At 41.5% G+C, this 12125-nt stretch overlaps 1 protein-coding gene across 1 annotated transcript in view; it reads right to left on the bottom strand.

Annotated features, from left to right (window-relative positions):
• Positions 1-12125, bottom strand: part of LOC126483730 (probable cytochrome P450 6a14) — a 106067-nt gene that overhangs the window by 17192 nt on the left and 76750 nt on the right. The window contains exons 4-5 of the mRNA XM_050106837.1: positions 11301-11457; positions 4708-4938 (exon numbers count right to left, since the gene is read on the bottom strand). Coding sequence (XP_049962794.1) covers positions 4708-4938; positions 11301-11457 — 388 coding nt within the window. The remainder of the gene's footprint in view (positions 1-4707; positions 4939-11300; positions 11458-12125) is intronic.

Raw genomic sequence — 12125 nt, 5'->3', positions numbered from 1 at the left:
TGTACAGCACCGTACTTAAATATTCTGATAGACACTACATCATAACCATGAGAGTCCTTAGTCTTCAGTGATTTAATTATTGACTCAGTCTCCCTCTTGTCTGTATCACAGAGGAGTATCAATTTCGGAAAGGCATTTGCCAAGAAAGTTATATGATTTCCTGTAGAAACTAAATTTTTATTTACTTCACCAGCAATGCTCAGATAATGATTGTTAAATTCTGTACATATATCTGATTTATCAGTAACAGAAATATTTTTACTACAAATTGACTTTATATCGTGGACCTTGTGCTTCTGACCAGACACTTCCTTCACAACTGACCATATGGTTTTCATTTAGTCCTGTGAATTAGCTATTCTATTTGCGTACCACATACTCTCTGCCTTCCTAATAACATTTTAAGCACCTTACAGTACTGTTTGTAATGGGCTATTATAGCTTGATTGTGACTATTTCTAACATTTTGATATAATTCCCGCTTTGTTCTACAAGATATCCTTATCACACTCGACAGCCACCTTGGCTGCCTATTACTGCTAGTACCGCGTTTAGAACGTTCTAATGGAAAGCAACTCTCAAAGAGCATGAGAAATGTGTTAAGGAAAAAATTGTATTTATCATCTATGTTATCGGCACTATAAACATCCTGCTACTACTGTTCCTTGACAAGGGGTAAAAAACTCTCTACTGCTGTTGGATTAACTTTTCTACATAGTTTGTAATTAAATATGACATTGATTTGAGTACAAAATCCATTTAGTGTTAAAATTTGTGCGTCATGGTCTGAGAGGCCATTCACGCTCAAACTAACAGAATGCCCTTCTAGTAATGTAGAATGAATAAAAATATCGTCTATGGCTGTGCTACTGTTACCCTGCACCATAGTTGGAAAAAACACACAGTCTGCATCAGATCATAAGAATTTAGGAGATCTACCAACATCCTTTTTCTTGCACCATCATATACAAAATTAATATTGAAGTCAACACATATAAGTAATTTCTGGTACTTCCTACAAAGTGAATCAAGAACCCTCTCTAGCTTGAGCAGAAATGCTCTGAAGTCGGAGTTAGGGGACCTATAAACAACAAAAATTAGAAGTTTAGTTTCACTAAATTCAACTGCCCCTGCCCAACACTCAAATATCTGTTCAGTGCGTTGTCGTGATACATCTATGGACTCAAATGGAATACTGTTTTTTACGTACATAGCCACTCCCCCACCCCACGAGAAACTCCTTGAGAAACAGCTAGCTAATCTGTATCCAGGTAAAGGAAGCCTCTGAATTGTCAAATTATTTAAGTGGCGCTCTGATATACCAATAATTTCAGAGTCAACATCTATAAGCAGTTCACTAACTTTATCTCTAATACCTCTTATATTCTGATGAAATATGCTAATTCCTTCTCTACTAGGAAACATTACATCCTCGGAAGGTGAGCCCTTAGTTAGAGGGACTTCGTTTAAGCAGGTATACCTATCAGCTGACTTCAATCTAAAAATGATGTAGCTCTGACACCAACTACTACAGGAATTTTTCAATGAGTGACCCGACCACCACCACCACCCACTGCACTGTCACCTATAAGCTTAGCCAGCCTTCCCATCCCTGTTGAGGTGCAGGACATGCATAGTGAAACCCGATCTACTGATAGACCCAACTGGCTTCACTGAAATGTGACCCATGCCCTCTGCCATCAGCGCCCTCCCCAGCCCCATGTTAACGCGCCTAACAAACGCATTAAGGTGAGGCCGTTCACGACGCTGAAACAGTTGCACGAAATGCACATTAGTGTCACCAGTTTGAGTAACTATCTATATCAGGTCATCACCTACATCATATTCTCCGTCCCTATCAAGACTGTTCCCTGCTCCACCCAGTACCACTACCTGCTCCTCCTTCGTAAAATTCTTACGTCACTCCCCTATGCTGTCAGTCACTTGAGCCATCCCTTCACTAGGCTTCACAATGCTGGTGACCTGGTACTCACTCCCCAACACTTCCTGCAACTGCTGGCGCACACCTCTACCGTGAGAACAACCTGGCAGCAGAACCTTCTTCTTTCTGCTAGACTTTGTAACTAACCTAGTCCTCCTAATTGCTGAGGACTGCTGCATGTTCCCTACATCCACAGATACACGAGGCTGCTTTCCATTCAGCTCTGACAGTTGGTCAAATCTATTGCATATAGGCAAAGTAAAACTGTCTGAACACCTCCTCTTCCTAGCTGCCTTCTTGCCGACTGCCAGTATTCTGACTCTATTGAAAATAATTATGTGATACTACACGCCTTTCCCTTCTTAAACCACAAGCACGTAAGTTACAGATTTCGGCCCACAATAAAGTCATTGCGCAACAACAATGGTGCATTGTCATACGCTGATGACCCAAAGAAACTGGTACACCTGCCTAATATCGAGTAGGGCCCCAGCGACCATGCAGAAGCGCCGCAGCACAACGTGGCATGTACTCGACTATTGTATGAAATAATGCTGGAGGGAATTCATGAATTCTGGGGTGAGAGGGGTGGAGATTTCTTCTGAACAGCACGTTGCAAGGCATCCCAGATATGTTTAATGTCTGGGGAGTTTGGTGGCCAGCAGAAGTGTTTAAACTCAGAAGAGTGTTCCTGGTGTCACTCTGTAGCAATTCTGGACGTATGGGGTGTCGCACTGTCCCGCTGGAATTGCCGAAGTCAGTCGGAATGCACAATAGACATGAACGGATGCAGGTGATCAGACAGGATGCTTATGTACGTGTCACCTGCCAGTGTCGTATCTAGACGTATCAGGGGTCCAACTGCACACGCCCCACACCATTACAGAGCCTCAACCAGCTTGAAGAATCCCCTGCTGACATGCAAGGTCCATGTATTCATGAGGTTGTCTCCATACCCGTATACGTCCATCCGCTCGATACAATTTGAAACGAGAGTCTTCGACTAGGCAACATGTTGCCAATCATCAACAGTCAAATGTCGGTGTTGACGGGCCCAGGCGAAGCGTAAAGCGTTGTGTCACGCAGTTATCAAGGGTACACATATGGGCCTTCGGCTCCGAAAACCCATATCGATGATGTTTTGTTGAATGGTTCGCACGCTGACACTTGTTGATGGCCCAGCACTGAAATCTGTAGCAGTCTGCAGAAGGATTGCACTTCTGTTACGTTGAACGATTCTCTTCAGTCGTCCTTGGTCCCGTTTTAGTAGGATCTTATTCCGGCCGCAGCGATGTCGAAGATTTGATGTTTTGCTGGATATTTACGGTATACTCATGAAATCTGCAGCAATTTGCGGAAGGGTTGCACTTCTGTCGCGTTGAATAATCCTCTTCAGTCGTCGTTGGTCCCGTTCTTGCAGGATCTTTTCCGGCCGCAGCGATGTCGGAGATTTCATGTTTTACCGGATTCCTGATATACACCGTACATTCGTGGAAAGGTCGTACGGAAAAATCCCCACTTCATCACTACCTCGGAGATGGTGTGTCCCATCGTTCGTGCGCCGGCTATAACACCACGTTCAAACTCGCTTAAATCTTGATAACCTGTCATTGTAGCAGCAGTAACAACTGCACCAGACACGTGTTGCCTTATATTTGCGTTAGCGACCGCAGGGCCGTACTCTATGCATTTACATATTTCTGTATTTGAATATGCGTGTCTATAACAGTTTCTTTCGTACTTCAGTGTAGTTATTAGTGACGTAAATGTCCTCATGATTTCTGGTGGCGAATGTATCGGCGTTTTTTCATGTGTAGACAATGGCTATAGTAATGATGCATTAACAGACAAACTTCTCAATCAGGCTAATGAAATTATGACACATACATAGGCAAAAAGTAATGGTTTTATTCGAATGTCACGCGGAAACTAGTTCGATCGAAATAACGCCGGTGAAACGCTTGCGTGATCTTACTGCACATAAACGAAATAGAAATCCGCCTCAAAAAACGCACTGATTATTTCAGAACACCAAATTCAAACGTTTCTTTCAATATCTGGTCGCAATAAGTGAAAATAATGTGCAGTTTATGTGATTATGTAAAAATAAGTATAGCGTCTGTGTTTAAGGTATTTATCCAATGCCATCTTCATTTTTTACTAAATTTCCGGATTTTTTATTATGCGGATGACTTAGCCCGGATGTACGAGATTCCACAGTACATGAAAACACGCATCGGCGAGTCAGTTAATTTACATGGGATTGGCGCTCAGTTCGGTCTTTGTTTAAGACAATAGTTTTCAGAAAAAACGGATCAGATTCCTCCTACACGTAATTAATTTTAAGTACATTTTTGGACATTTCTTTGAACATCGCCTCTATCGTTATACCGTTAGTCACTCGAGCTAATGTTTAACGACCACAATATTGTTGCGAAATTGTAATACAATGTAATTTTTGCTCATGAAGGCAGTCTCTACATGAGGTTTGCCTACTTTATTCTTAGAAAGGGTACACCATAAACTTCTTTGCAGACTATTATCGTTCGTTTGTCGTTGATTGGTTTCATCATGAATTCAAATTTCATCTAGAAGGAACAAGACGTCTAAATGAGTACCATACAATACTTTAGGTGTGATACGTTGGTCTTTGTTGTTGTCAGAACGTATTGGCTATACTAAAGTGTTACTGGTACAGTAATGTGCAATATTCCCAATTGATCTGGTTCGGACGCTTTGACATAAAACGTAGTAGACTTGCTTACCTGAAACAACTTTGTCGAGGTAAGGCATGTTCATGACATTGTCGTATGTAAGCTGGCCGCCAGATTTTTGCAGTGCCTCGTCGATTTCCTGTTGCAGTTTCTTCTGGATGTCTTGATGGAACGCTAGTTCATGTAACGCAAAGCTCATGGTGGTCGACGACGTTTCGAATCCCGCCAGCAAAAACACCGCACACTGCGCTGTCAGCTGTCCCAGGGTCAGCTTTATGTCCTCTGAAAAAAGAAAAGAAAAGAAAAAACACACAGTTAGTTCCAATTCCCCTCTTTATCTTATTAATTACAGAAAATTGGAGACATTTACAAACCTACTTTGTTACACGAAAATTATACAATAATGGGTAACGAAAATAACGCGGATTTGTAGTAAGAGGAATAGTTTCTTCTGCAGTCAGAATAATGTCTTTTAGAAGTTGTCTCAACATTTAAGTATCCTTTTTTACAAATGATTTTTGTACTCATTTTCTCTAGACAACTTGTGTACGTCAAACGTTTTGGGTCGGTATTGGTTCTTTTTTCTAAATAACGCCCTAACCTTGAATTAAATGACAGATATGTAGTGCTCTGAATCTAAACCAGGACTCCTAATAACTTTTACATTGAGTACCCCCATTGCAGAGTGTCTACTTATAGCAACGTGATCGAGGAGTTTTTCACCACAAATCGGATTTCGTGATACCCACGTAATTTGTTTTCTAGAAAGTTTGTTGAAGAATATAGATTTTAATATTATGTTATGCTTCCTGCACAAGTTCAAGAGTCTTTCTCTGTTAACATGGTTCTTTTATGTGCAGGATATTTTACTACTATGGAATAGAGCTGATGTTCTTTGTCAGTTTGTGCATTAAATTCTCCATGTAGTAATATTGTGTTACTCGATGGAATGCGATCTACGGTGTTTGACACAATTTGCCAAAAATTTTTCGTTTACTTTTTCTGTGATCTGATTTTCTCATGTGTTGGTGCTTGTGTATTTAAAATAGTATAAACTTCATTTGATGATTTAAATGTTAGTGTGTAAAATTTTTCATTAATTGATATAATTCTATTATTGAGTTTAATATGTTTCGTTTAGAATGAAACACGTTCCAAATTGGGGTACATACTTCATAACTCTATTTTCGTAACTTTTATATTAATTTAAAAACTCACAACGAGGAAACTTCATGAAAAATTCTTAAACTATATAATTTGATCAAAAATAATACCAGGAAAAATATAGAGGAGAAACAATATTTATTCTGAGGATTCTGCTCACATCTACCGAACTTCCGTTTCAGTTCAAAATGCAGCAGTTTCCAGTAAGATTAGCATGTAGCATCACTATAAGCAAGGCACAAAGACAAAAGTTATGATGTTGTTGTATTAATTTCACAGAATCATGCTTTCCTCTCTGTTAGTTGGATGTAGCTTGCTCTAGGGATGGGAAACCCAAAGAATTTATGTATCTACCCACCAAATAACAAGATGACAAATGCAGAACCTAAGCAATTACTGTGATAGAAAAGTTAATTAGGAATGAAATATAATGAAAACAAAGCAGAATTTTCATACACTAAATTAAATACGGCTGTATTGAGAATGCGACACGGCTGCCAGCCAGTATCGTGTGGCCTTTAGGGTCAGAATGCGAGTTTAGTTTTGTTGTGTTTCGTATTGTGCTGTGTGTGGTGGATAATATAACTGGACAACCTGCCGCATGTCTACATTACCATACGTAGCGCCTGTGCTGCTGGGAAAAGGGCTGGGTGAGATATTTCTACTTCCGAGTTCTTTGCAGGATATTATGAGAAAGTTGATAGCTCCTTTGTATGGGTTCTTAAGAGGTCCGCAATATTTGTTAACGTTGGTGAACATCTGTATTTAATCTGCTTTTTTAATTCTAATGTAATCGTAGAAAAATGTGACAGTACATCTGCATGTATGTGACTACTTTCCAATTAACACTTAAATGCTGCTCCCGTCTCGGACAGCACGCGGGAAAAATGAAGGCTTAAATTTTTCCGTGGCAACTCTTATTTCTCTTATTTTATTACGATGGTCATCTCTTCCAGTGTAGGTCAGTGATGGTAAAACATTTTCGCATTCGGGAGAGAATGTGGGTGAGTGAAGTTTCGTGAAAAGATCTCGCCGCCACGAAAAATGCCTTTGTTTTAATAATTGTCAACTCGTTTATGATATCCATGAGATTCTCTCCCCTGCTTTGCCATAACGCAAAACGAGCTGCCGTTCTTCGAATTTCTTCAGTGTCCTCCGCCAATCCATTCTGGTAAGGATCCCATATGGCACAGCAGTACTCTAGCAGAGGCCTGACGAGCGCAGTGTAGGCAGTCTCTTTAATAGACCTGCTGCGTCTTCTAAGCGTTCTGCCAATAAAACGGTGACTGTTCCAATTTAAGTTGTTCGACAACTGGAATCTCTAGGTATTTAGTTGAAATGGTAACCTTTTGGATTTGTGATTTACTGTATAACTGAAGTTTAGTAGAATCCTTTTAGTACTTATGTGGAGACAATATGTTTTTCGTTACTGAGAGTCCATTGACGCTTTTCGAATTATACAAATTTTTGTCTAAATCATTTTGCAATTGGTTTTGATCTACTGATGACTTTTCTAAACGGTAAATAATACCATCATCTGCAAACAAACAATTTACGATGGTTGTTCAAGTGTTTCCTAAATTGTTTGTATAGATTACGAACCGCAAACACTTCCTTTGGAAACGTCAGATATCATTTCTTTTTCACTCGATGACTCATCCTCAAATACCACGAACTGTCCCCTTTTTGACAGGGGTCACAAATCCATCCGCACGACCGAGACTGTACTCCAAAGCCACGCAATTTGGCTGGGCTTTAGTGCTGTTCGTCTGCCAAGATGTGCAAGATGAATAATCGACGTGTCTGTGTGTGTGTGTGTGTGTGTGTTTTCCACATTTTTTCCTAAAGAACTGGACCGATTTCAGCCAGACTTGGTACACATATTCCTTACCGTCAGGCAACAATGGCTGTGACACCACCTACCTATCATACTTAAGGAGATACGACGTCATAAACAATTAGCTGCGTGAAAAACCGCTGCATCATACATGTCGTTTACATCTGTTACTTCTGTGCTGCTAACTCTATTCGCAATATATTTCGCTGCCAGTAACCGCATATGCCGCTAAATGCACCTACAAAATTATATCATGGTATCGTAAGCATGAAGTTTTAGTACATTTACTCTTTAGTACTAAGACAATCCTAGAGTGGAGTCAACTTAAGAGAAACCCTGACACTTGGCACCGCTTTTGACAGCTTTCAACTGTGAAGCGCAAACGTCTGTAGACGAAAACAACAGTCGTGTGTATACTTATGAAGAGGCGTTACCATAGATACGTTTACAAAATCGAGTTGTAGAGATGAGAAGCAGCTGCGCCCAGCGCACAGAAACTGTCCAGAATGTTTGTACGACTGTTTCATAATTTGAAAGGAAATGAATTTTTTCAATATTACACTACAAACTTCATTTTTTGTTTTAGTTCCTAATAGAAAACTGGCAAAATGACAACCTGGGCAATGCCGGGTTTGTCAGATTGTTCTCCAATAAAATCGGTGTTTCAATTGAAGTTCACTTTTTATTTCCACACTGTTACTTTCAATACCTGCAACAGCTAACTTTAAGCAGCCCAGGGCTGTACTGAATTCGGTGGCTGTTCATCCAGATGAATCAGGCAGAAGCCAACAAAGGTTAAAATTTATTTTTTATGGGTGACAAACATACGTAAAAATTACCACAGCAAGTCGTTTGAGTTTGTAATGTTCAGTACCTGCAACAGCTAACTTCAAGCAGCCCAGGGCTGTACTGAATTCGGTGGCTGTTCTTCCAGATGAATCAGGCAGAAGCCAACAAAGGTAAAAATTCGTTTTTTATGGGTGACAAACGTAAGTAAATATTACCGCAGCAAGTCGTTTGGGTTTGTAATTTGTTTAAGAGACAAGAATTAGTCTCCAGTGGTGCTGTGAAGTGGTGTCTCACTGTACGTACTTCTTCGCAATCAAAAAATACTTAACATAATAGGTATGACTACAACAAGTAACTGTAAATTAAGGCTGGCATTAGTAACGTGTATCGGAGCCATTGTTAATACAAGGTGTTTGAAAATTACCCTTACAAACTACTAGGACTTGTAGAGGGGAGTCAGTACATAATATTTTGGAGGAACCCATGTCTGGAAACATACCGTTTCCGTTCTACGACGGTTTCGGTTCAGATGTGCAACGCGTCCACGTCTACTGAGGGAAAGACAGAAGTCTCAGAGCTGCTTGTACTGGTATGCAACACGGTAGACAAGATGACGTGTACTAAATCGGGCGATCAGCTGATGTCACTTAACGTCTGCCTTCCTGTGGGACCTATTCAGTGCAGTAAACATGGTTCGGTACACGTTTTCGGAATAGAGAGACATGTTCCTTGTGTATGGCAAAGCTCGAGGTAGCAGAAGAGCTGCCAGTCGGCTGTATCACGAACGTTTTCCGCAACGTAGCAAGCCATGGCACAAACTTTTTGCCGAAGTGACACAGCAGCTCCGAGAAACAGGTACCTTCACCGTCAGCAGGGAGGACTGTGGTGCTCCACGACAATATCACAAGCCCAACTTCGAAGAAGAGAATCCGTCAACGAGTACATCAACAACTGCGCGTTCAATTGGTGTTTGCCACAGTATCGTCTGGGACGTTCCGCGTTAGCATCAGTTACATTCGTACCACTTACAAATGGTCAACGCTGTGGGCCCAGTCGGTTCTCTACAATGCGTTGCCTACTGCACGTGGTTCCTGCATCGCTGCATCGACATAACCCTGTTTCCACGTCGAGTTCGGTTCAGAGATGAATGTAAGTTCACTAGCGACTGTGTTCTGAATTCTTGAAACAGCCATGTCTGGGCAGACGAAAACCCTCGTATCACGTTTGTTCGGCGTTTTCAGGACCGGTTTGGTATTGGTACTCTGGACGGCCGTGTGATTGTGCCATGCCTGCTTCCACTCAAGCTAACTGGTCTTGCACGCTTTACCCTCCTATATAACGCCGGCCTATAGGACCCGTTCTTTGAAGTTGTGCCACTGAATGTCCGTCAGGATACGTGGTTTCAGCAAGAAGGTGCAACACCTCACTTCTCACGTGCGGTTCGAAAAGATTTCTGTAGACGATATACAGAATGATGGATAGACCGAGGTAGTCCTGCCGCGTGGCTGCCGTGATCGCCAGATTTGATTCCTATGGACTACTTCTTGTGGGATCGCATGGCAAGTTCAATTTACGAGGCTCCTGGAGAGATAGAGGAACATCTGCTACCACGAGTTTTGGTCGCTGCACTAGAAATTGAAGATACACCAGGTGGGATGGAGAGGGTGTACCAGAACAGGCTCGTAGGTACACTGTCTGTAACAAAGTTGGTGGTCGTCACATCGAGCCGCTGCTGTAATGCATTATTATTATGCTGTACGTACAGTATGCTCGGTTCTTTTTCATTTTAGAATGATGTAAACACGTATAAATGTTAACACAAACAACTGTGCTGACGTGATAAATAGAAGTTTCGTTGTGTTTCCTTTCCAGTTGTTGCATAATAACTGTACTGCGTGGCACATAATTCAATTCGCCAAGCATCAGTACTGTTCTGTTCATACAATACGCTGGGTTCTTTTTTGCTTCGGAATAATGAAAACATACAATGTTTAAATGTTAACACAAACAAATGTGCTTAAGTTATAAATGAATGTTTCATTAAGTTTTCTTTCGAACTGTTAGCTAATAATTATACTGCGTCACGCTCACTTCAGTTCCTCAAGCAGAAGTGGACAGTTAAGGATCTGAACTGAAATCGTCGTAGAACGGAAACGGTACGTTTCTGGACATTGGTTCCTATTCAAAATATTAAGTACACACACCCCACTACAAATCCCAGCAGCGCGGTGTATCCGCGCGGTCTAGGGCGCCTTGCCATGGTTCGCGCGGCTCCCCTCCCCCCCCCCCCTTCGGAAGTTCGAGTCCTCCCTCGGGCATGGGCGTGTGTGTTGTCCTTAGTGTAAGTTAGTTTAAGTACCAATAAGTAGTGTGTAAGCCTAGGGACTGATGATCTCAGCAGTTTTGTCTCATAGGAACTTACCACCACCACCACCATCAACAACAACACCACCACCACCACCACCACCACCACAAATCCTAAATGTTTGTAACGGGAATTTCGAACACCCTGCATATGTAAGAGTAACGTACGGTTGTGTAGACGGATAGTAGCATAAACATCTAGAATTAAACAGAGTGAAAGTAGCTGTAAAGCATTCGTTGACATATACAAAGTTTCCGCTTCTCTCCACCAATACAATACGTTATGGCTTCTATAGGATTGATTGAATAAAGATTACGCGAACTTCATTTTCAATTATTTACGACAAATAATCCTCACTTTGAGTCGACATTTTTTCTGGTTGCTGGTTCTTATTTTCTTTCTCTCATTTCGTTTCAAATAAGCGTTGTAGATACATCTGTAAGATCGAAGCGCTTGATGCGCAAAGAGTGAAATTTGAGAGGTACTTACTTGATCCTGGTGTTTTGTCGGTGTTCTGGTCGTCCCGCAAGTTCATGAGCAATTGCAGGAAGTCTGCTCTCGACACTCCGTGGGAGTCTCGGTATTCGATGGCGTCCTTCACCAAAGTGGTGAAGTACTCATCCACGTCGGGAGATATTGTATGGATCTGCACAGAAAATAAGGCCTGAAGTTAAATATTTTTTGTGGACCTTTAAGTTTTGCCCGGATATTTAATACTCGATATTGTTTCGATATTCGAACCAGCCGTCGTTTACTGCCTAGTTCTACATGTAAGCTAGATACATACAGGACAACTTCAGATTAAGAATCGAAGACTGCCATACAATTCTCATGTCGCACTATTTGGTGGCATTCTGTATGTAATAACCGTAAATACGAGCGTAGTAACGAGACTGTCTCCACTACCATGGGTAGTGCTATCCACGGAAAAATTGCGAGAGTCTGATGGGGCCACGTTGTGTGGCAGCCTACCACACAGAGAACTTCACACTTTCACCATGAATGATGTTCCTGTACGTCATATGGATTGTGTAGTCCTACTTCGATTTCGACGCACAGCGAAAATGCGTCCACTGCGCCAAGAAATAATGTGACTGGGAAGAACACGACATTATAAAAGCAAGAATCAGCGCCCAACATAAAGAAAAGGAGAACCATGTAATGTCCACTGGCCGGCGTGCCGTTCTCTACCTGGAATGAGTTCTAGAGGCGTATGGGTTTAGCTCACCGCTTCTCGGCTTTGTCAAATTTTCAGACCTTATAGCCCTGCTTCTCATTCAAGTATCTCAATTGGCCTAATCAAGCTGAGTGCGC

Source organism: Schistocerca serialis, chromosome 6, assembly GCF_023864345.2.
Source record: "Schistocerca serialis cubense isolate TAMUIC-IGC-003099 chromosome 6, iqSchSeri2.2, whole genome shotgun sequence".
In the NCBI taxonomy this organism is placed as follows: Eukaryota; Metazoa; Arthropoda; class Insecta; order Orthoptera; family Acrididae; genus Schistocerca; species Schistocerca serialis.
Note: the sequence above shows the minus strand (reverse complement) of the source record. Positions and strands in the feature narration are given on the sequence as shown.